Source organism: Phaenicophaeus curvirostris, chromosome 2 (genome assembly GCF_032191515.1).
Source record: "Phaenicophaeus curvirostris isolate KB17595 chromosome 2, BPBGC_Pcur_1.0, whole genome shotgun sequence".
Lineage (NCBI taxonomy): Eukaryota > Metazoa > Chordata > Aves > Cuculiformes > Cuculidae > Phaenicophaeus > Phaenicophaeus curvirostris.
Window position 1 is genome coordinate 51,548,347 of NC_091393.1, and position 26,156 is coordinate 51,574,502.

At 41.0% G+C, this 26,156-nt stretch overlaps 1 protein-coding gene across 1 annotated transcript in view; it reads right to left on the reverse strand.

Moving 5' to 3' along the window:
- The window catches only part of PLAGL1 (PLAG1 like zinc finger 1), a 49,535-nt gene that overhangs the window by 4,315 nt on the left and 19,064 nt on the right, over positions 1-26,156 (reverse strand). Inside the window, exons 2-7 of the mRNA XM_069852032.1 lie at positions 24,434-24,476; positions 9,154-9,309; positions 7,985-8,097; positions 5,444-5,593; positions 1,951-2,070; positions 19-515 (exon numbers count right to left, since the gene is read on the reverse strand). Coding sequence (XP_069708133.1) covers positions 19-515; positions 1,951-2,070; positions 5,444-5,593; positions 7,985-8,097; positions 9,154-9,309; positions 24,434-24,452 — 1,055 coding nt within the window. The 5' untranslated portion in view covers positions 24,453-24,476. The remainder of the gene's footprint in view (positions 1-18; positions 516-1,950; positions 2,071-5,443; positions 5,594-7,984; positions 8,098-9,153; positions 9,310-24,433; positions 24,477-26,156) is intronic.

The window sequence follows — 26,156 nt, forward strand, 5'->3', positions numbered from 1 at the left end:
ATACCTTCATATCTGTACCTGAGCAGTTTATATTTGGAAATGAAGGCTTTTGTGCATCCGTGCTGTGAACACTTGTAGGGGCGATCCCCTTTGTGTGCATAAGTGTGGACTGTGAGCTTGTCAATGGAATCAAATATCTTTCCACAGAGTCGGCAAGGGTAACTGTCTGGCTGCTTCACTTCTCTTCCCTTCAACAGTGAAGACCGGCCATTTCTCCATTTAGGCATAAACCTCACAAGAGCATCACAAGTGCCTCCTGAACTGGCACAGCTCAGCTTTGCAGCAGAGGAGCAGGAAATGGTCCCGTAGCACTGGGCAATGCTTTTGCCTAATGCTGCTCCTCTCAGTTTCCCTTTGAGTTTGCTTTTTCCTTTTACAGGTCCCAACTTATTCGGTATTCTGAACCTGGTGGTAAGGACTCGGTCTTTATGGATGCACTGGTGAGATTCTAGAAGAGCAAAAGTTGCAAAAGTGCTTCTACAGCTTGAGCATATCCAAGGCTCTACAGGCTCTTTCTGCAACGAGAACAGAAACAGAAATTAGCCATTCTCAGGAAAAGTCATATTTTTCTCACTGATCTTACCCCTTTTCCTGAGCTTTCAAAAAACCTGCACTTGTCCTTAGCGATATTCGCTTCAATGTACTACCACACAGCTGTTCAGCTGGAAATGGAATCTCTCTAGGAGTCTACAAACTAGTGTAAAAAATAATACGGCTGGCTAAATACCGATTTCCATGGTTTTGTTTAGTATTTTCTGTAGCAGTCCCGAGTCATCCATCTTTGTTTATTTGTGCTCACTGAATTTCAAAGTCTCTACATTTGTTCCTTTTAAGGAATTACTCAGAAAAGTGGTTGCAAATTGTATTTTATCCTTAGACTGACATAATTATCTGCTATTGCAACTGTACAAAAATTGAGTGGGTTTCTGCACACAAATGTAGTTTAGCTGTACAGGATTTCCTTATGTTTTGCACTGACTCTGTGCTTTACCAGATGGTAATTATCAATGCCTCCAGGATAGACTTCCTCACTTAGCCTGACATTTGGCATTAAGCAATGCGTTATTTGGAAGTATTATTTCTGTGGAAATAAGAACTCTACTAGATTCAGTTGAATTAACTTTAAATACTGACATTTTTAAAATTCCAATGAAAACCTATTAAAAAACCCTGAAACACTGATAAGCTGTACTTCCAGTTAATACAGGACCATGTACTTCCTCAACCAACTCTATATTTTACTTCAGCTGTCTTGACCTTCTCTTGCTCTTGGGCTAGCTTGCTGTGGTGAGCCCTCCTCTACCTTACCTATGTCTGAGGCAGTGGCCCTCCAACCCCTTCTTTCTGGGGTATACTCCAAAGCCCTCATAGGCAAATGCAACAATGGGGTTACTTCCCTTCCTGGAGCACCTCTGAATTCCTGGTTCTATTGTATTCCCTGTTTAACAATTCCTTCTAGTGTAGGTATTAATCTTCCCAGACATGTTTTCAACATTTATGAACTTCTTGTATCAGTTTCAGGATTCTTACTACCATACAGAGCGGAAGGTAATGGGATTAGAAGAGAAGGGTTATTGCACAGGAAAGACTGAAATAATCAGTGAATATTCAACCAAGTGGTCAGAGCATAACAAGGAGGAACTGGTAAAAGAAATCTGAGGCTAGACAGCTTGGTTATCTACAAATGAACACCAGTCTTAAGTCTTTCCAACACATCCCACTGATGCCACTTACTTCTGGCTATATCTAATGTCTCCATTGGGTTATAATACAAACACAGGAGAGGAAGAGCAGCCTTTCTCTGTTTGGTTAGAATTGCTCTTGGTTTTGCGTTAGCCTACCACTCTGTGGTCTGCTCTAGCATCACCAGAGTTACATAAACAGAGAAAGCATGTAAACTGTGATTTACCATAACTGGTCATGGCTTGAATGTACATCAGGGGTACATACCGCTACTGGAGGCGAAGGACAGACGTCAGATTCTTCTTTAATGAAGACTGCAGAAGCTTCCATAAATTTGGCATAATCGGCAGCATACCATACCTTCAGTTCTGTGTGGGGCTCAATTGGCTATGGATGGAAGAAAATAGCACATGATTACTTGTGCCGATTTTCCTAGACCAAATAATATTGAAGATTGGAATGGGGGGGGGCTGTGTGTGTGTGCGCGCGCGCTACTGGTGTTCCTACTCACCTTGCATCCCAAATTATTGGTTGGTAACTTATTATCAAAATTCAAGCACTCTTGAGAATTACTATCCCCTAGAGTCTGAAACCTTCACAGTTTCTAAAAGCAGAAATGCATTCATACAAAGCTTTTTGGTGGACAGTAGCAGGAGGGGTGCCTCAGCCCTCATGACCTTTGCTCAATGAGATTTATTTGTCTGTGATGTTCAGACATCCAGCAGTCTTTCCAAGCAATCCATGCCTATTCCTTGATGTCTCAAAGCCCACTGAATGCACCACTTAACTATAGGGTACAGGCAAATGAAAAATGCATCCTGAATGCACAAAAGCTTGGATGCCTCCTAGATGTGTTGCACTCACAGAGTGTGGGTGAGGAGTTGATCAGTATTGGGACTGCAAGTCAAATTTGCATGCTTCCACGTGCTGGCTCAAATGTGTCAGGCTCATTCTACGTGTTTTTAATTTTACCTGTATCCTCCTTTCACTGAAGCCTTCCCCCACAGGCCTGAGAAAGCCCATAATCTGCAGTCTCCCAGTCATGCCTGTCCAAATCTCCCCTTGGCCTGGACTATGACCTCCTCTGACAAATACTTTCAGTCAACAATACAGCAAATAGAAAATGAGAGGAGTGATTACACTCACTGGCTGAAGATCCATTAGTTATTTAAAAGCAAAGGAGAAAACTAACTTCAGGGTCATGATTTATATGACTCCCTGGCCATGTACACAATTTTTTAAATCTATAATAAAAAACAACATTGCTGCAACAGAGGTAGAGACAATCTCCACTCTACTTGTAGTTCTACTGAAACTAAACTAAACTGCTGCCACTTAAAAGAACAAATTAGTCTGGAAGAAGAGCAGCTGAGTCTTATTCCACAAAATGTGAAATATTAAAATGTACTTATTTTTTAACATTGGTGTTGGATAAGCATGGTAGGTACAAGACAACTTAAGACTGAGAACGCTGACAGGTGACAGGCATTTGTGTGTATAATGCTGAAAACTGAACTTTTGAACTCCCAGGCATAAGCCTGCTTGCTCACTAGGACCAGTAAGGGTTGGCTGTACATTTTGGTAACAACTAGTCTAAACGGAAATGGTATGCACTGAATTCTCCACTTAATAAAGGACATGAGGAATAGCCACAAACCAGGAGACCAATCATGCACTGCACTCTTGCACACGCTCTATTCAGATGCAGAAAAACAAGCCTGGGGGAGCCCCACAGAGACAAGTGCCTGGGGATGCCCTGGGATCTTGGCCAGTGACACCTGAGACTGGTACCCCAAACAGCTGCACAGCATGACACTGCCATGACTTTTGGCCCAAAATTCCTTGACTAGCGGTGATCTCCTCTGTGGGAAGCTGAAAGCTAATCAATGTGACTTTGGAGGGAGAGAAAAGTGCATCAATGTGTGAAATAGTCAAGTAAGGTAAAAGTTCTAATCTCACTAAAACTGAGGTTAAACACCAGTATCCAATTCACTCTAAGTAGTCATTTACTCTGTCTCACTTGTGACAATAAGAGAAAGCTATGGCAGCCCTCACACGAAACTCTCCTGTGATCAGACAGACAGCAATCATGGATGATTTTTACTTCCTCATAATTCTATACCTTTTTTTTTTTTGTAAAGCGGGGAGAGGAGCCAATCCCTCTACTCGCAGTTTAACAGACTCTATTCAAAATATGTTGAGAACATGTTTTCATAATCAGCCCTACAGCAGCCTCACACTGTGACCAACAGGGTGTGCCTCAGTGCAGCAAAAGGCTGTCACTCTCACTGACCAGAACGAAATCTGCAGGATGCCAAAGTACTGTAAATAATTCTGGGACTTGGGAGAAATAAAATGAAAGTAATTTCCTATGATACACAGCACAGTAAAGGTTCCAAGACACATTCCTTATCCTAAGATACTCTTCATGTCAGTATGTAGCATGCAGCTCTTCGTTAATGCCAATGGGCAGGGTTCTGCTTTAGCCAGCAGAGAGCTGGTTCAATAGTACTTAAATTTTACGGGAAATTTTAAGTTACCAGGGCATAACTACAGCTTCTTAGAAAAGCATTTGTTCATGCTTTCCAAATATAGTATTATCAATCCTGTCCGTTCTACAAGTATGGCATGCATTTAAAATCAAATTGAAATCTCAAACGGGACAGACTGCATCAGAATCTCCAACACAGCCTAACAATATTTCAGAGCAGCATATATTGTTTTACATCAATTTTCTTTTTCAAAAATAATTATTTTAGTATCAATCCAAAAACAACTATACTTCATACTGTTATAAAAGACTCTGAAGGTGCAAAATGTTATCACTATTAACTTGGGCTCACATCACCACTGGGTGGTAAATATTTTTCTCACTGCGCAGGTAAACTAAAAAAAAAAAAAAGAACAAAAGTAAATACTACTATCCTGCAGAAATGCACGCCAGGCTTGGAAATGAAACTGAAATGCTGGATTTTCACAGTACCTTATTTTGACTAATATTCTTATTTTTTTAATTTTAATGTCGCTCAAATTAATATGCAAGCATTAACTTAAGGTTTTATTCTCAAGGAAAGCAACAAATGAATGCCCAAAGTATAGGCTTCAGCTTCCCAAGTGAAGAAAAGAGTAAGCTTTGATTAAAACAAATTTTGCTTGAGAGAATGTTGAAAACAACAAACCCCAAGATGTTCCAGCGTCATTTATAAATGCAGAGTACTTTGTTCTGTCTCTTCAGATGAAGACACAGCCCAGAATTTCAAACATAAGCTGATCATTTCAGGGCCACATTGCAGTATTCTAAGTTCTGCAGTTAAGTCTACAGCTTTTATGAAAGTAGAAAATAGCATATAAAGATTATACTTAGAGTCCTGTCCCCAAGCACCTGGTAATGTGCTCAGAATACAACGTGCATTCAAAAATGTAATAAAGCAGTGTTAACAATGCTAGATAATCTCACCATATACCTACCTGGAATTGAGGAACTTTGCAACATTTACATTTAAACAGCGCCATCATGAATGACGTTTATGTTTCTCTCTGCTCAGTTTCTCCACAGCCACAAATACACACTGCCTTTCACTGGAAAACTCCATACAATGCTTGCTTTACTACAGATCAAGTGATATAAAAGGTGTTGTGTAATAAAAATCCAGCTGCCAGAATATAATCAATCTTTCTTCTGTAAAAGCGTTAGCCTTTCATAACCTTTGCCTATGAATTTCCATTTGGATGATGAGTGAAGCAATGTAGGTTTAACTACCTTAACAGTTGTGAAGTAGACTTCTCCACAGTGTTGATAAGCCACAAGGGTCTGTTCTTCTTGGTTCCGGGCTAGCCGGACAAACATCATCCAGTTTCCACAGTCTTCATTGGGAGTGTCCAGAAAATACTTCCCTCCATCTTTCAATACCTGAAACAAAGGGGGAGGACAGGAGAAGGAACATGATAAAACCAAGTCCTGTACAGAGGCACATAAGTTTTCTTTAACTTGAAATCATGACTATCAGTTATTTACTCTGTCTTGGTCATATCTCCTTTGAAATTATGGTTGTTTTGAAACAGATCAGTCTAAAAGAAAAAGTGAAGAACGAATACCTGCTGAGGCACCCAGCTCCTAAAATAACTGCAGGTCATTGTACGTATTTCCAGTTTATATTTCATCATTTTTAAGTGATATAAAGATAGTATTATAAGAACTAAGTGCAGGCAGGTAGAAAGATAAGCTTTATGCCTTAATGTACTTCCTGAGTACCTGATAATCTCAAACTTTAGTGCTCTATTAAAGCTACATTTTGCATGGCATAATTTGTGTAATAAGTCCAGAGACCTAACATACAATATAATGGCATCTCCTTTTCCCCTTAACAATGCAAAAGTAAATACAAATGAGTAAATGTGCCAGAAAGATCTCTTTCTTTTTGCTTTACGTCATTCTTCCCAGATCTCTTTCCAAGACAACGCCTCTACAAGGCAAATACTTGAGACTTTGTTCAAGACAGTTGCTTTTCTTCAATATAGTCTCAAACGTGGACAGCTGAAGCTGCACGACAGATGTCAGCATAGCACGTATCTGTTCTACTAACCATGTAAGTGAGCAATTAATTGAAAAAAAAATGTTGCATTTCCATTGCTTCTGGGAACTATTTTGTCTAACTTCATCATGTTTCTGATGAAAACATCTGCCTGTTGGACAGGTTTGGTCACATACTCAGAATGCTGCCAGGGAGAAGTCAGCGCAGCTACTGCTGTCATGTAGGAAACCTGGGACTCTAGCCTCCTCTTCTGAAAAAAACAGTCCATTCAGCAACTAAAGCTGTGCTTATCACCATACACTTTTAAGCAAACGGGGCTGACTAATAGAGGACAGGGTGTGGTTTACAATGGTTTGGTGAAGAAGAAGGAACTGAATGCTTAGCTCATCCACGCTCGCAAGCTTGTTAGAGAAGTATCTCTTCTGCACTTGTAAGAATTAAAACGTCTCATAAAAAGACAGAAGAAATTTAGCTATGGAGAAGAATATATCTTCTCTGGTGTCAACATGTCATGAAAATCCCACAGAAGGACAGTGTTACCTTCCTGGCATGACTTCATGAGCAAATGAAGTTTACAGTGATTACTGAAGCTATTACTTTTGGTTTCAAGCAGAACTACAGAAGTATCTGTACCTACACCTTCCTCCACAAAACACCGTGCTTTCCAGTCCCAAGCTCCTGGAGAAAGCTCAAATGAAGACAAAAAAAACCCATGTCACAGGACAGCTACTGCTGGTTCCTCTCTCCTGAGGGATGAGAGGGCCTGATATGAAACGCAGGCTCTGGAAGAACTATGACCTGTCGCAAATCGTAGAATCATAGAATGGTTTGAGTTGTAAAGAACCTTTAAAGATCATCTAATTCCAGTGCCCCTGCCATGGGCAGGGACACCTCCCACAAGATTAGGCTGCCCAAGGCCCCATCCAACCTGGCCTTGAACACCTCCAGGCATGGGGCAGCCACAGCTTCCCTGGGAAACCTGAGCCAGTGCCTCACCACCCTCACGGTGAAGAATTTCCTCCTTATGTCTAGTCTAAATCTTCCCTCTCCAGTTTATAGCCATTGCCCCTAATCCTATCACTACAAGCCTTTGTAAAAAGCCCCTCCTCAGCTATCTTGTAGGTCCTCTTCAAGTACTGAAAGGTTGCTATGAGTCCTCCTTGGAGCCTTCTCTTCTTCAGGCTGAACAACCCCAGCTCTCTCAGCCTGTCCTCGTATGGGAGGTGCTCGAGCCCTCTGATCATCCTTGCAGCCCTCCTCTCGATCTGTTCCAACAGTTTCATATCCTTCTTATGCTGAAGATTCCAGAACTGAACACAAGACTCCAGGTGGGGTCTCACTACAGCAGAATGGAAGGGCAGAATTACCTCCCTCAACCTGCTGGCCACGCTTCTTTTGATGCAGCCCAGAATATGTTTGGCCTTGTGGGCTGTAAGCGTGCATTGCCAGCTCATGTCAAGCTTCTTATCAATCAACACCGAAGTTCTGATGGATGCTGCAGGGTGACCACAGACTTGCTGCATGATAGAGTTGTGACTCCATGCAGCAAAACACAAAGAGTGGGGCATAAAGCAAACTTGTAGAAAACACAATATACAGTGACATTTGAACTTATGCTATGCTGTCAAATAGTGTGATTTACATTCATACACACAGATCAGAAGTACAATTAACTAGATGAGATGGCAAATTGACTGGTTAAAACACATGAATACATATGAACTGTTGAAGACACACATACACTTCACTGTAGGTCACTGGGTTTTTACCTGCAGAACTAGCCTGCTTTCATCATAGTGGGTCAGTTTTGTAGACAGTTGACCAACATAAGGACCAAACTGTGTTCTCTTCTGTATTACTTTCTTTGCAAATACTCCAAGGACTGTGAATAGAAAAAGACCAGTCTAATATTAATATAGACATCATAAACAATTTCTTGTGTATCTACAGCTGTGAAAATGGAGATAAATACAATTGCTGCAGAACACATGAATTCTGCTTCCAGACAAATAACCCAGGTAAATAATCCTAACAGGAAGAACCTAAAATGGATGTAAATATATTCAGAGATTTTTGATAAACGGGTATTGAGTAAAGAAGTGCCTAAGATCTATCACAGGATATTAAACTGAGTTTGCGGAAAAAAGGTGTTGATACTCTTCAATCTACAAGCTGATATTATCACAGTGCTTGCTTGTTTACATCACTTAGAAGGTTGTTCTCTCCCAATATGAGTAGAGAGAATCTATAAAGACACAACATTAGCCATCTTAGTCATTCGATTTATTCCCCTGCATAATACCAATGGAGCAAACAACAGGCATCTAGTCATTTTCTTTCTGAAGTATAACCTAGGAAGGACTAATTCTAGATAACTGGAAAATTTGCACATTAAGGATGTCATTTCCTTGTTCAAGTTTGGGCATTCAAATTGCCCTGCCCTCAGAAGGAAACAACAGGCTTTCGGTAACATGAACTGAAGATGCTGCAAAAGGTAAGTTAGCCCCCTGTGTTCTCTCAAGTGTGCAGGGAGTGGAGGATGGATCCTATTTACCATTTTATTTCTGACCTCTTATTGAATACCCTTTCCCGTTTCAAATGCTTGGGGAAAAGAAAAAAAAAAAGACATAGCTCATAGCTGTTACTATTAGATACAAATTAAACATTTATTAAACGTGTATTGACTGAACAGAGCTAACTGCACACAGCGAAATGTCACACCAGCTCTGGCTAATGTCCTGCTGTCAGTCTATGCATCAAAGTTACTAGAAATCAGTCATAAAAAACAATAGCTGAATGTGAGCTTCAGCTATGCTCAGCTGAAAATAGGCTTCATACTGTTAATAGCTTATGATTATGCCTCGAGTTATTCATAGAAACAAGCCAGTGTTAGTACTTTTGCCTCCTCAAATGTGGGGAAAAGAGCTAAAATACTTACTCTGCTGGTTTCCAGCTCGCAGCTCCAACACTCGCAAAGTGAGGTAATGAGGTAGGGTGAGACGGGCTCGGCTAGGAATAACCCTATCTTTAGCCCTGATGAGTGGTCCGTGGAGTTTGCATTCTCCTATAAGGCTTTTACCGCAATCCTCACACCCTACAAATCCAGAAAAGGGAACCTGTTACTAAAAATGACATACTGCTCTCCAAGTTACTCTCTTCTAATTTTGTCACCTGGAGAACACATCTTGAATTACCAGTGCTTTTCTTTACACCACTGTCCTACTTTAGGTAGTGAAAAGATTACCTGCAAGAATAATCTGAACTAGGAAGGCTTGAAATAAGACCTCCAGTTTGTGCACTCTCTCCTGTGCAAATTGTTGGGTTCTGACCTCCAAAGATTTATAAACATCTTCATTTGGAAGTGTCGCAAACCACACCTCCAAAGACTAGTAAGAGCACCTATAAATCAAAATGCCTACATTTATAAAGAAATGAAAAGGGCCAAGTTGCTAGAATAACCAAGGTAATTTGCAGAGATTGAAGGAGTCCAAGAAAAATATCACTGTGATGTTGTCAGCCTGTACAGACCATTCTCAGTAGAAGACAAGACCCTTGGTGTACCATGAAAAATTAGTATCATGGGTCTTTCACACATGGCTGAGAGAGCGGGGATTGTTTAGCCTGGAGAAGAGGAGGCTGAGGGGAGACCTCATTGCTCTCTACAACTACCTGAAAGGAAGTTGTGGAGAGGAGGGAGCTGGCCTCTTCTCCCAAGTGACAGGGGACAGGACAAGAGGGAATGGCCTCAAGCCCTGCCAGGGGAGGTTTAGGCTGGACATTAGGAAAAAATTTTTCATGGAAAGGGTCATTGGGCACTGGAACAGGCTGCCCAGGGAGGTGGTTGAGTCACCTTCCCTGGAGGTGTTTAAGGCACGGGTGGATGAGGTGCTGAGGGGCATGGTTTAGTGTTTGATAGGAATGGTTGGACTCGATGATCCGGTGGGTCTCTTCCAACCTGGTGATTCTATGATTCTGTGATTCTCACTGACCATGCTGCTGGTGGAATTAAGCAAAAGGGGTACACCACATCTCCCATTCACCATAGCGACATCTGCAGGCTGAACACATCCAGAGAAGTCACTAATGAGAAACACATGTCTGCAAAGTGTCTTTCCCCCAGCACAGTGAGATATTTTTGGTTCAGCGTAGCTCAATCTGGTTGCCAGGGAAACTCATATAGAGCAGTGACAGAACTGAGCAATGCGACTCTCCAGCAGAAGGTCATCCTGGCACTGGTGTCACACTGGGCGATGGGAAAAAGAGGACTTGTTGCACAAAACCTTTTTATAGACAGTAGAAACCAAACCAGCGAGCCAACAATGCTTTACGACTGAGTTAAAAGGAAAAGCTGATATTGCTCATCTATGACTAGCTCGTTTTGTTTTACTTCTGAAAACTCTGCTGAGTAAGTCTATTCAGTAAGCGACAATAAGGAGCAGAGGAGGGGAGAGAGAAAAGCCACAAAAGCCCAAGGGAGCAAAGGGACGTTGTAGCAGAGATTGGTGCAGGAGAGGTGAGTCTGCACCACAGACAGGGGGTCATAGCCATAGAGGTCAAGAGAAGCATAACGGCTCTGGAGACAGCACATGGAGAGACATCAGAGATGGTGCTTGAGAGAGGACAGTAGCACCATAAATGCCATATTCAGGGTATCTCAAAAAGGTTTCAGTTTGTAAACACAGGTAAGCACTTGACTAAATCACATACCTCGAAAGTCTAGTCCAAAATCTCCCCAAATAAACCTGAAGTGCTCCTGTTGAGTTCTCTTGGCTCTCCATCAGCCAGAGGTTGGAGGTAGACTTGCATATTGGTCAGGCTGCAGGCACTGCAGCAGGCCATATTTTTCAAAAACTTGGGGACCATGTAATAGTCTTCTTTTGCCATGGCTCCCAGACTGCACATCTACACTATGAACAGCTGAAATACATGATTTTTTTTTTTTGCTAGTGCTACAAATAAAGAATATGCCACTCTACAGACATCACTTAAAATGCACCAAAAAAAAAATACAGCTACAAGGCAGATTTTTCTTGTTACACCCTGTTTTATGCACCTGGAAGTTCTTTACAACTAGACTGCAAGAATAAAAGTATTTTTTTGTGATTTAACTTAATTGGCTCTTAAATAAATTGCCAACAATCTATTTCTTCTGAGGGCACCAAAATTATGAGGACTTCCTGAGCTTACCTAGAATAATAGTGACTTTGTCTCAAGTCAAACAGCTCCTGCTTGGAGACTCATATGGAAACTGCTGAAAAACATAACCAAAAGGAAAATGGAGACAAAGAACCGCTGTTAGAGAGAGGATGTATCTAATCATAAAGTACACGACCTTATCAATCCATGCCATGCCTCTGTGATTCATCACTACCAAGCTCCTGAGCAAACTTACCAGCCACCCTAGGGCAGTGCCTGCCACAGAGGCCCTGGGGTGAGCAGCTCACGGGAAGGCTGGAAAAAGAAAACAGGGAAAAAGGGCTTTCTTGGATTGCCCTCCAAATTTGGCACTAGTGCCCCATTAGCTAATCCCTCTCAGTCCTCCAGATCCAAGGCATAAGGTCTGAAATGATACACATGGTGTGGGTGCTGGGAAGGGACTCCTCCAAAATCATGGACCACTTTGCGTTCAAATGGGTGCCAAGCATGCACCAAGCTCAGCAGCCCCAGAGGCAGCTCCCCAGGTGGCAGCCTAACTGGCATGATAAAGACATCAGCTAGCTGCAGGGCTGGAAACATTTTTTTAAACACCTCAGCGGATTCTGAACTGGCATGGCTGCACGGCACCTTGAAATATCTGGAGATGCCCAAGGCTTATTCTAGGATTTTCTGTTTCATTACATGGGATATGAAGATAACTAGATGACTTAGTTAATTAACAGGCAATCTGGAATTACATTCACTACATGGTATTTCTGACCCCACATCGGTGTATTAGTACCCTGACTCTGAATTTATTGCACACTAAAAACTGCCAGGTGTACCAGAAGCACACGACTGGACCACTGTCCATACTTTACGGATTGCTCTGAGAGATGTTGGGGTCTGTAATTTCTTCCCCCAAAACTAACAGTGCAAAACTGCCAAGTTCATATGATTCCTCGGAGGTAATTGCAGACCAAGGCACGATCCTTTGTATTTCAATGCTAAATTACAGATGCTGTTGGCAAAGGGACGTATGTATTATCACAGCTGCAGCATGGCACTGGTTTGCAAAGCTCACACAGATTTTATGCCCCTTTTTAACCTGACTGCTTAAGTAAAGTAAAATGTATTTTTTATCAACAACAGCCACAGAACACACTCTAACCTTTTCTAAAGTATCAGGCATCAAGCTATGGAAACAACACACAATTTATCATATTAGTACTAGGAATTAAACACACTTAGTCAGAAAAATCACTTCCTGTGAAGATTTTTCCTGCTTTTTTTAGGTACTTCAGTTCCTCACTCGTTCTTTTAGTTTCCCTACTTACTTAAACTGTATTTACACAAACAAAATTAATGGATTCAATGTCATGTTTACAGGAATACTTGATTATGTGCAAGCATGCAAGGAAAACTGCCTCTGTTCCTCTGCTTTGCTGTGATTTAGATGAGTAGGCAACAAAAAGAAATAAACAAGATTCACAGTAGTTACATGCTGTTAAAAAACAGATCCTGTCATTTAGTGTATCTTTACAGCAGCAGTGCTGCATTGTCCCCTAAAGGGTATTTCTTTGCTCTGTGTCTTCACAATGATTCTCAAAAATTTCCAAATAAGCCCTTTTCAATCTATTTGTAAATAAAACTACACAAGCTAGAGTCTTACCAGCTACAAGATCTATTATTTTGCTGAAATCCACTGCAGCAGTGGGGATGCATGTGTACGGAAGAGCCCAGCATGGGTGTGGGTACAGACTCCAACCAGCTTGCAGGTGTGCGACCACCACCTTATCACACAGACGAGGGGCTCATGCCCTGAGAACTGCTGCTGGACAGGCTAAGAGAAGGGTCCATCTCCTGTACACCCCCAGCCTGGTACCCCCGCACCTTAAAGCATCTGCTCCCACTTCTGCCCAGCCATTGGGAGGCATGGTCAGCAGCCAGAGCTTTGCCCTGCTCTTTGGGTCACTGGAAAGACAACACCGGCTGTCGGCAGGATGCACTCCCACCACCTGGGCTGACTGAAACACCGGCAGCTATGTTCCCAGGTAGGAGAAAGGGCCGAGTGTGGCTCACCTGCACCATCCTCACCATGCTGGTGCTTTCCCCCAGTCCAGGTCTAGTTGACAACTCTCCTTTGGTGCAGACTACAGCCTGGCAGCCTTGGCAGGCAGCTTGCCTCGTCCTCCAGAGAGCTCTGGGGCCAGTCACGCTGCACAGGGGCAAGCTCCCATGGCCAGCAGTAGCCAAGCTGGCACGGTGGCTCAGGGCAAGCTGGACTCGAGCACAGTGAGCAAACTCAAGTTTCCAAAATAGCAGCACCTTCTAAGCACTGTGCCACCCCCACAGGCACAAGCCCAGCCTCACGGAGAGCTCATTAGCGTGGGCAAGGAGCCACAGGCTGCGGTTACACAAAGTCCGGCTGCAGAGATAACGGGAGCTATACATAGCCAAACTAGGAACTGCAATCACTGTCGTGACAGCTTGAACATACCACCAGCTCCTTAACCAATCAGCAGCAGAATACCATGTTTTAAACAGTTTGCTAAAAACTATATGCCTATCAGGCAGTCCTTCCTGCTTTCTCCAATTTCTACTTTCAAGCAAGACTTTACAGTATATGTAAACTTCGGTGGCCCACAAGATGCATGCAAAATTATCTATGTGCCATGTGAAGGCAGAGGTAAATAACCCCTTTTAAAATGTCCACTTTGAGTAAGAAATTATTGTCCGGCTGAGCAGCGCTCAACACTTGCTGTGCTGTTTTGCAGCATTAGAATTAGCTCCTGTGCGCAGAGGGAACAAAGATCAGTGTACACAGTGGTCCAAATCCTTGCCTAATGACGATCATAAGATTTGCATTGCAAACAACAGTAATTTATCCCAGAGCAAAACTATACTGCTCCGCTAGCCTTGTTCAGTTTTCATGTAGAGGAACGCTACATACATACCTTGTGGGCATTACTAAGATACACTGCACTTGCAGTGTGCCAGTCCTGTTTCTTCCAACACAAAGGTACCCTATGGTTTGGTCTGCAGCAGTTCTTGCTGGAAAGGTTTGAAAACCTTGTTCCACGACATAATTTATTTGGCAAAAAGTCAAAGTACTTAATTAACAAACAGTTAATCCCAAGTTATTTTCCCATTATTGTGGGCTACTGCCACACATTTTCTCTGTAAAAGATGTTTATGAAAGAAGTCTTCACATGTCCCAAGTTTGATGTGCAAAGTACATTTACAAAGAAGTCGAAACTCTGAGCTAATTAATAATTCATCCTATTTATAGCATAGTAAAATAGAACTACCAGAATTCAGAAGAATTTTATTCACATACTAACAGCTTCTGATATTTTGTCATACCAATTTTGCTAAATTTTCTACTAAGTGATTTTCACCTTTTAACTGTAATAACTGAACCCCGATTCCAACATGAAAATAGATGAACATTTCTTCAATGTCCCCTTTTCGTACCTATTCTATCTTGTACAACAAAATATTGTAGTAGCAGAGAGTTACAACTGCTCAGCTCTGCATAAAAAAAAAATAAAAAAAAAAATAAAAAAAAAAAAAAATAAAGAAACCACACTCCTGGCTGATTTTGCAACCGTGATTGCTCACCTGAGCAAAGATTGCAAACTTGCACATTCATGTACCATACAGCGTATTATTTGGGAAGCAAGTACTGTCTTTTCCATAACCCTGCACCCAAAATAACAGCTACCAAAAAAAAAAGAAAGGGAAAAAAACCCAGAAAAGTGATTTTCTCCTAAGTGCCTAAGCAATCATTACTAACATTAAACATATTCATAGGAATATGACCTCACTCTGCTAAAAAGCAAAACTTATTAAAAATTAGCTACTATATGTGGAAAAAGAAACAGAGAAATTAAACAACAAACAGGCCTTACTGCCACCTCATATGTCCAGTCAGACAGCAGGCTGCGCTAAACTAAACTTGGACCCAGCACTGCAGGTGAGCCCAGCCCTTAGGCATCCTGACCCAGGCACTGATCTGCAGTGATACTTCCCACCTTGTCTCTATCCTCCACGTGCTCTTTCCTTTCTCCCCAGGAGGAAATAAGATCTGTAGAGAAGGTACATCCTTGGGTCTCCAGCAGTGAGAGATCATGTGTTGAGGCACTCAGTCCTGCCTGACAGTGCTACGATCCTGTCCAGCACGGCTGTTGTTATGGAAGGATGCCTCCAGAAGGGAGGCTCAGCACTTATCTGACTGTAAAGAAATCTTCTAACGCAAAGCACACACGTATTTTCCTGGCAGACATGAGTTTAAGTATGTAAACTCTTTAGAACTCCAAAACTATTTGTTATACAAACATATAAATGATAACAACAACTAGGATTCATTATTAGTTCCTAATAGGGAGTAACCATGATGACAGCAGAGCACATCTGGGAACAGTAAGTTTTTCGCCTAGCGACCGTGAAATACTACGATCATCAGAATCACAAGGAACTTAACCAGACTCCCATAAAAAGTCATCCTCCCATCAGCCCCAATGAGGCTTTCTACTGTGCTCCTTCTGCCTAGCAAATCTTAGAAGCAAAGCAGTTACAGAAGCCTCAAGGAGTCCAGCCAGGCTGTGAAATTCTGCAAAGTGACTGCACGCAGCAGCTTTTGCAGGATCCCATGAAGCCTGTGCAGCAGCAGGATACCTGTGCTCTGCTTTATCTCAGAAACTTCACAACTACAACGGGAAAAAAAAGAAGTTACCTTCACTCTCTGAACGCCTGAATGGGCAGTAGCTTATAGGACTTTCCTGTAAACTTAAAGGAAACAAAGAAAACAACAAAACCACACAGCAGGGAAAGTATGCAGGTGTGTTTATCGAGTTTAACTTCATTCTGCAACTTGTGCAACCAGTTTATCAAAGTTCTTGGTAGGTTCATTCATCTAAAAATTATTTGAGATCAAAGAATTGATTGATTGAGTGAAATCTAATTTTTTAAAAAATAATATTTTTCTGGTTATTCTTGGGACTGAAATGTGTGCATTTCACACCATACGGGGTTTGGTTGTAATAAGAACCCATACACATAAACAGCACAGTTCAAGTGAAGTCACTTCCCATATGTAACAGCTTTTAATCAGCGTGAACAAAAAGACTTCTCTCATTGCTGAAAGCTGAATACATTTCAAACAATCAAACTAAAAAATGCAGTGGATTTTGGAGGTTTTTCCCTTTCTCTCTCCCCCTCCTCCACTAGCTTGGCATGAAGTAATAAAAAATTAGACTCAGAAACAAGGAAGGAGGTGAATGGCAAATTCAACAGAAACAACTGCCATTTTTTACGAGAAACAGCCTCAGTCAGTGTAACCTGGTCCTAATGCCCAGCAAAAGCTTCCTGAGAGCCAAACTTTCCTGTTGCACTCCGTTCATTTCCCCATAGCAGTCAGCAGCAGTGGGTCCTGGTGCAAGGCTGCTGCTCCTGGCTGTGACACTTTCTTGCTTTAGGTCTTCACTAGCACTGTCCGAATTGCACTGCTTCCATGCTGCAGACCGCAAAACTAAAATCTACCTGTCCACAGAAATATAGACAGTCATCAAGGGAGCCATACTCAAACTCATTTTGGATCCCCCCCTAATCTATAACTCCCACAGCAGTTTTACCTCCCATAGCAGAAGTAGCTTTAACTGACCTTGAGCATTTTTCTTTTAGGGACATCTTTGGTAGGCTGCTTAATTTATTTCACTGTCAGACCTTTAAGTGAATAACACCAATGCTACTGTTGTAATTTAACAGAGACACCAGAATCTTCTATCTTCATTCTAGCAAAAAAAAAACCCCAAGTACATTAAGTCTTCTAATGTATCTATGTATGTATAAATACATATGCATGTAGCCACACACACCATATCGAGTGCATTAATACAGCCGAACAACTTTATCCATGGCAGGTCAAACACCACAGTTTCAATTCTGATAAACTAAGTGCAATGATCCTAATGACTAATGCTTAGGATTAATCAGTGGAAATACTTCTAACCCTTCCAACATGACCTTAAAAGGGAACCTCCCATTGGGTCTCTCTCTCCTTCAGCCAAGTCCAGATGTCTTCTGGTGGAGACTGGTGGAGGGCTCAGTGATAAAAGCCACCTTTCCTTAGGAAACCAGTCCTAATTGATTCTTGCTTTTCCACTTGTGACACAGCTTTCAACATGGACTTGTAGGAACTTTCCCAGCAAAGATGCTAGCGGTTGGGACTTATTTCCAGCTGTTTACTGGTAGAAAGAATAAGGCTGCTAGACATGTTTTGGAGAAGGAAATATGAATCTAAACAGGACACAACAAGGAAGCCTAGCATGACAAAGCAAAGAGATGCTGTACCCATCCTGCAGCTGGAGAACTCAGTGTCTTTAGAGGCAGTTGTAACCAAATGAAGCAAGATAGGGCTACCAGAAAAAAAGTGCAGGGCAAAATCCGCGGGACTCACTTCTGCAGGTAGAAGTCCGTACACTCGGCTCTACTGGTGCGCGAGTAGCCACATTACAAAAGAAGGAAGTGCATGTAGAGAAATGAACACAGACAGGACTGGTGGGAGCTGAGACCCTGGAGAGCCAATCCTGAATGAAGACTCCAATCTGTATCACATTCGGTGGAAACCAAGTCTGATAAAACTGGAAAATCAGTTAATTTTCTCTGTGAACTGTCCAAATCTCCCACTGGTATTCCAATTCACCCAAAAGAACCAAAAAGTTATTTTTTTCAAACTAATGAATCCTAAAGCATATATTTAAAATACTGAAATGCAGAAGTCTTCTTTTAAAAGCATTGGAGTTTGTAAATGAAGGGTCATTAACAGCTTAGCAAAACAGCTTTAGCTCTTACTGTGCATCACCTTCATAACAAACGACACAGACAACTTCTGTTATTACTTGCCTAATTTCCAACACGAAAAGGATGCTTGATTCACAGCTTCTTGGGGAACAAAATGAGGAGGAGACTCATTCTTAGCCTTTTTGATCCTCTTAAATTATTCTCCTCTTTTAAGGCATGAAGTGATTTTTTTTTTTTAAAAAAAAAGACATTGGAAAGCTCTGCTGCAAAATAGAAACAAAATGTACTTCTGTGAAAAAATACTCATGTGTGAAATTATTGTATATATGTTTCTATTTACTTGTTCTCTTTTCCCTGAGATGTAACATATACATACTTCTACTCTAGAAACTTTCAATGGGAACCACAAGATAATTATCTAATGTCTTGATGGATACTGTACTACAGAAATTACGTCCAACTGAGCGTCTTTAACGGAATGATTAAGAAAAGATAATAAAACTGGCAGCAACAGATTAGGAAGCAGTATAGTACATTTCCCTTACAACAACTCTTCTCCTCAGGCATAAGGACAGCCTTGAGCCTAGTTCTCTAAAACAAAAAATTACTAAGTGGAGTATTATTGGAGAATAACATGAGAGTTGCAAAAATTTGTGGGTTTAGAAAAAAATTGAAGATTTTATCTACAGATGAAGCATTCTAAACTCAGATTATAAGGTATCCCTATAAAGCTCTATTTATTCTCTCACTGACAATCGTGTCAGTTTGTGAATAAATAAAATCCAAACATTTTTTACATTTGTTTTCTGATTAATTTTTCGTTTCTTTAAACTATTTCCAAAAGTCATAAAAATAAAAATAACAGTAGTCTCTAATACTAAAATCTAAGAAGCAATCTTGCAAAGCAAAATTGCAAAGAATTTGCTCCCGTTTTCATACTTTCCTAGCTTGAAGAACAAGATCAACAGATGGTAAAGGCATCACCTTGGGGGAAACGCACCATTCCTCAGATACGTATTTTTATAACCCTGGTCATTTACCACGCATATTTACTTAAAGCGGTGTATGATCACATGTCCCATTTTGTATATCTTAATGTATTGGTTGGAAATAAATTATTTTATACTCAAAATAAATTATTTTATACTCCTTCCACATCATCACTGCCAACTGCTCACAATGATATTCATATTTCATAAAGATCCTCGATCTCACAAAAGGCAAAGGGATAACTCTCTTGCCAAAAGACCCCTATGTACTTCCCTACTCACCTCCACCTAAACACAGTCCAGTAGGCTAAACATAACACACTGCCTTGCCTTATTGCCCAGGTAACAGAACTTTCCATGTCAGACATGAATCATTTACTTTCCTTTCCATTATACTAACTAAAAAAGCTCTGATCAGCTGAGCTTTCCATGACTCTAATTTTTTTCTATTTAAACCATTTCAACTATCCAGAAATCCTTAGCAGACAACATTTTCATGACACATCTAGAGTACAGCATTGGAATGACCTACAAATACACATCCTTTCTAACTTAAATGTTAACTGTAAATTAGCTATAGCTTTAAATTTTAGTGGCTTCCAATGCCTATCATGTATAAACACACTTAAGTGAGGTCAAAACCCACTCTTCACACTTTTGGATAACAATAATGGCAATAGAGCTCACATATCAACACCAGCCTGCTTTAGCTTAATGTCTTTAGCTTTGTCAAAAGCATAAATTAATTTGGGGGTTTTTTTTGTGCTTCCCTCTGAAAATCTTTGAAATTTAAAAGCAGATCACAGAATCACAGAATCACAGAATAACCAGGTTGGAAGAGACCCACCGGATCATTGAGTCCAACCATTCCTATCAAACACTAAACCATGCCCCACAGCACCTCGTCCACCCGTGCCTTAAACACCTCCAGGGAAGGTGACTCAATCACCTCCCTGGGCAGCCTGTTCCAGTGCCCAATGACCCTTTCCATGAAAAATTCACAAGAACAGCAGTTAAGCAAAGTATTTTCATTTTCAGGATCTCCCAAGTTTTCTAAAAAAGGTACATTTGCATGTCAAACCCCAATGCTTCCAAGAAAAAACAGATAAGCTATCTGCTGCTGAGAAAATGAGACAAAACTAGTAAGATTACTAACTCAAAGTCACTCAAACCAAAAATGCTAGACTGAGGAACACAAAGTAGTCTGATAAAACATGAAACTTTCCAACCGCTTCCCTCAAAATAAGGGGATTACTCAAGAGTTTTCAAACAACTGCACACATGCACAGACACTTTCAAGTGAGTTCACAACACAAACCCAGCAACTGCTACAGGCACAACAGTTATTATTCTGTTTGGAGCTTTGTGAGCTTACACTTAAGCTGACAAAGGAAGAAATGACATTACTTAACTTTTTTTATTGCAGTCTTAAGTTGGCCACACCTGAAAGCTGTAGATACTTGAGCTCAGAAAACTTTTCCTTCAGTCACCACAGAAACTAATACAGAAGCTCTGGCGATTTGTTCTCCTGTTTTCAGTAGGTAATTTACATATGAATTACACACCGAATTCCTTTGGTCTGATAAACTGTTCTGGACTGCATGAAGAAAATACTGCTTCTTCATTATCATCCTCCTCTTGCTATTCTTCGCTGTTTTTACCAAAAAAACCCTTAACATAAAACCAGCAAGTGTAGTGGTCAGTCCGTCTCTTGTCTTGAGTTTACCCATAGAAACATTGATTTAGAAATATAGCCTTACGTTTCAAGGACTTCTGGATTCCCAGATTTTCTGCCGGATAGGCCTGATTGTTAGTCACTGCCTTGTGTATAAGTGTTAACACAGTGATTTGTACCAGTAAAGAAATCTTGCATGATGCAATTCAGCTGAGTCTCAAAGACACAATGAACCGCATATAATAGCCTCCATAAATAACTGATTTTTAGGACCTGACTGTAAGAAAAACCAGTTATTTCCTATTACATTTCACATTCATTAATCACCATTAGATAAAGACCAAATGAACATACACAGAGGCTAGAAACAGCGTAAGAGTCACTTAGCTGTTTCCCATGACAGAATAGAATTCAAACATTGTTTTTGCACTTGAGAATGTAAACACAAACATTCCATAATTGCGCTACGTATGGGAAATCAAAACAGACCTTACCGTATGTAAAGCAGCATTTTTAGTAAAAAGTCAGGCTATGCTAGTACAATGTGGCAGGAACCGTGCCATCCTCCTTCAGCAGACTTTTCCAAATGCCCCAGTGTTCAACTAAGTCTAACTCCGCTCTGTTTTGTTTCCCCAAGAGGACCCATTCAGCACCATGTGCTCCTTTTCAGCTGTCAATAAACAGAAGCGGTGAATTCCCCAGCGCTTCACAAAGCTGGTTAGGCATAGCCATTCATTTCTTCAGGAAAACAGGGCATTGATTTCAGCAAATTCCCAGGGAGCAGCTACAACAAAGAGATCAAAGACCCACCTCCTTTCCTGCGTGGCCAAGGCTGAGACGAGCAGCAACAGGTTTCCCCAAGAGCGGGCTCAAGCCCCACCGACCACCGCGTGTTCCATTCACGCCAGTTGCCTTCCTACGTTCCTGGGACAGCCCCCAGTGCTAACCGTGACAAACCCTTACATTCAGGCAGCATAATATACTGCATGCTAGTTCATCCAAGGATAAAAAGAAAAACAAGCTCCAAGGGAAGTCCCTTGCTTCCCTTACTGTCTGAGTCTCAGCAGCCACCAGGCATTTTATGAATTTCTTTCTATTTTTTACCTTAGCTTTTCCATCTAAAACAGAGGAACACTTGCTACCTCAAATCCATCGAGCTGAAACTTCACTGGGATGTTGGCTTTTTCAGTTATTTCCATAGGCTTGAAGACTTAGCTGCTGAAGTTTGAGGTCCAGTGGCGCTGTCCTTGCATCGTGGAGCCATATTTTCTTTGTGAAATTTACCCCAGACTGCAGCATTTTTTCCCTAGGAATCTAAGGGGGTTTGTTCTGGTTTGGTTAATTTTATTTTTTTTCTTTTTAATTATACATTTGGTTTTCATTAATGTGACCTGAACCGAGATTGTTAATCCTATAATTTCACCTTGTATCAGCGAAGGATGATGCTGTGGTCAGGATTAGGGACTGGATGGTTAGGCTACATGTCCACTACTAAACAGTTAAGAGCCAGAGACTGTTCCCTGGAGCTGAGACCACGTGTCTAAACGTGCCTCACCTCCTTCCCTTTTCCCCAATAAATGGTTTGGTTACATCCAAACTCCTTGCCTGGAACAGAGCCTGGTGGATGTTATCTCCAAAACATGTCTCAGTGTTGCTTGTTAGCATGACCACTACTAAACTCGTGGGCTGGCTCTGTACTATTTATTTATAAAAAACCAGACACAGAGTCACTTCAGTACAGATTTGCCAAGGCTACTCATTCATCTCCAAGTGAGAAGACAAACTTCTGCCCCTCTGGCACGACCAAGTATCACAGGCCCTGCCACAGCACAAGTGGTACAATACTGAGAAGACCAGAGACAGGTGACAGGGATGGCTAATCCCTGCTCAGAAGGCCACTGAGGACACAAGGAAATACAGAACTGCAGAATTACCTAGGTTGCAAGAAGCCTGTGGAGATCAACCAGCCCAGACTCTCGTTGAAAGCAGGCCTTTAGATTAGCTGTTATCCAGGCCTCTGCCAAGCCGTATCTCCAGTACTTCCAGTGTGGGAAATTCCATCACTTCCCTGGGCAGCCTATTCCAATGATTAATCAATCCCGTGGTGAAAATGCCCCTTATATCCACAATCCACTCCCCTGAAGCAACTTGTGCCCACTGCCTCTTGTCCTGTCAACGCCACATGCTTGGGGAAAGAGTGTTTCAACTTTCTTCTCCATAACCATCATTTTTCTACTGGAAGACCACATCTAGATCCCTTTGAACCTTCTCCATGCTGAACACACTCAACTCCTTCAGCTTCTACTCAGGTAACAACTTCTGTAACCCATCGATCATTAGGAAAAGCATGAGAGGTGCTGACACTGAGTTGAAGAGAGAAGAATTAAACTGCTGGGGAATAAAATAGCTAAAATAGTCAAAGGCGCTTTAACATCTGAGTAGAGTGGAGGAGCCTGGAGTGATTTTGACCAGGACCACTGTGCAGTCACCCAGCCCTCTCTCAGCATTTCACTCCTGACAGTGATTTTGCCTGTTGCATACAATCAGCCAGGCATACTGCATTACTCATCTTAAAGTTGTCCCTGCATCCAAATGACACTTAACCACGCCCAAAAATTGCCAGTTAGCAGGTAAAGCTCAAAAAATGCACTTTCACAAAGAACTTGAAGCACAGATATTGCCTCCATGGAGACTGTTATCTCCCAGTAAATCACTGTTATTTTGATATTTATTATTTATTGACCAAAATAATTTCTTTTTCTTTGTTCCTCTGAGGAAGTATCAGAAACTGATAAAATGGGTTTCTGAAATTCCTCTCCCTTACACTGCACAGTGTGCAGTTGGGAAGCCCTCAGAGGTAATGATAATAAATGGCAGCTGAGGTACTGGAGGGACTCCAAAAGAAAGCATGTAGATCACATCTATAAATGCAGAAAATGTGCTTAACGCTGCAGAAAGCTTAGGTTGGAGCCAGAGCAAGTGAGTATCAGGAGATCTGAGCAGTAGTTTTCAGAATCATAGAATCATAGAGCAGTTCGGGTTGGAAGGGACCTTAAAGGTCATCTAGTTCCAAACCCCCCTGCCATGGGCAGGGACATCCCACTATATCAGTTTTTTAGCAGTAGTTACAACAGCAAATCTAGGAATATGCTGCTTGTATCTTCTTTGCTGTTGAAAAGAAGGATGGATAATCGTGATGAGGAGTGAGATTTGGATGTGACTTGGATAATGATTTCTTGGAAACACAGGAGTTAAACTCACGAAGTGATTAAAATACCGCAAGCGCATCACTCAGTAGTCATCTGGAATGGTATTTGTGCCAAAGATAGATAAAACATTTTAGATAGAATTTAATTTTTTAAGTCTCAATGAACCAGTCTGTTCTTATATATGGGGCAGATTTTTACAATTTCACTCATATTAAGTCATGCCTTACTCCAAGATTAATCCCGTTGATTATAATGGCAATATTGTTCCACAGACTTCTCAGAAGAAACGCAAATGTAAAAGCAGACTTTATACTTGAAAAAAGACATCAATCACGAGCACATCTGGGAATCTGATAAAAACATATGGTACAAAAAATCACTGTGGCATGATGGAAATGTACTTACATAGCAGGTCTGCAGACATGTTTACAGATGAGGCAAAGGAAACCTACATAAAATGAAAAAAGAATAATCAGTTCTCTGAACTAGCACTATTCATGTTTAAACCTCTTGCTAGTTATCACATGCATAGTTTTTTAGTTCTTTTGGAAATTAGGAGACCATATCTAGGGAAATCTATCAAGGAAGAATTACACTTTGTGGAGGAAAATCAGTTTATTTTTTATTCCTTAAGAAATTATTCCACTTCATTGCAAAAACAACGTGAATTGATGATATTGATATAGTAGATTTTAATTAAGAGCAATTCACTGTATCCCACATCTTCATTAACATTTATTACTGAAACAGAATTTCCAGGGACCGTGTATTTTATCCCATTGCATGTAATTCTGTGTTTAAGCCTGCAGTTTCTGGTATTCATCTTAAAGAGTCCTCAACCTTGCAAATTCAAAGGGAATACTGACTAGACAAGACTTTTTATTTGCTCTCTTGAAAGATGAGCAGAGAATTCTAGCTTTCTGCTAAACTTTGCTCATCTTGTTCCCTTCCCCTTCATCTGCTGTTTTTTTCCCTCAAATTTTACTATCAGCACATAGGAGCAGAGCCTGTACTTTCTGTAGCTATCTCAGCAATAATAAGGGGACATACAAATAACAGTATGAATCACATAAGCTTATGCCATTTTCTTGTGTCCTGTACAAGTTTTGAAAATTTCAGGCAGTGTTAGAAGGTGTGTGTATGTGTATGATTTAGAATGAAAACTTGACTCTGATGAAGACAACAGCATTTTGTCACTGACTGAAATGGGTCAAAGAGAACACCTTTATTTTAAAAAACATAATGGTCATTAGGTAGATACTTCCAAATTAATTGGTTGGGAGAACTGAGGGAAGTATGGAAGAAGGCAATAAAGATGGCAGGAAAAAGAGATGTCAAAGAATAACGAGAACTGAGGAGGTAACAGACTCAAGGGGCATAAAGAAGTGGAAAAATAAGGTGAATACAGAGCATGATGAGGCAGAGATCATTCACGGGCCTGCTGAAGGCCAAGGAAGAAACTGGGACTTCGCCAGGTTGTCCATAAGTAGGATGAGGAAGCTGAGATTCAGCTAACTGGTGAAATCAAACACACCCCAGTCCCATTTCAAGCTTGAGAAGACTAAGATAACATTTCTAGTGATGCATTGTTAGCACCTAAGTTGCTGTCTTAGCTTGAGGAAATGTCATTTGTCTCTACATACAAAACCAGCCATGCTGAGTATTCCCTTCAGCATTTATTTCACAATGATTTACATACAGATCATCATTACTGGACAACATAGTAAGGCTGTGATTACATTAGAAAGTTAACAGTTGATAAACTTACATATGCTCATTTAAGTGCTCACAGACCCCATCGTAAGACCAAAACACACAAAGTTAGCAAATAGGTCTTGCTTTCTTACCGTGTGCCTCTACATGATATAACAAATCCCCCAAGGATTTAAATTCTCAGTACTAGCTTAAAAGACAATATTTAAAGAAAATACATTTTATAGATGCTCTGCACTCTGGGATTTAGAAGAGTTCTGATTTTGAAATACAAAGAGCTGTCTGGTCTTTCCTTCCCACATGCATAAACATGTCTCTCAAGCCTATGCTGCCTTCACCAAACAGAAGACAAGCACAAGTTTTGCATTTTAGAACAATTTACTTAGGTGGGTGGCGAGAGGTAGTCGACAGGTAT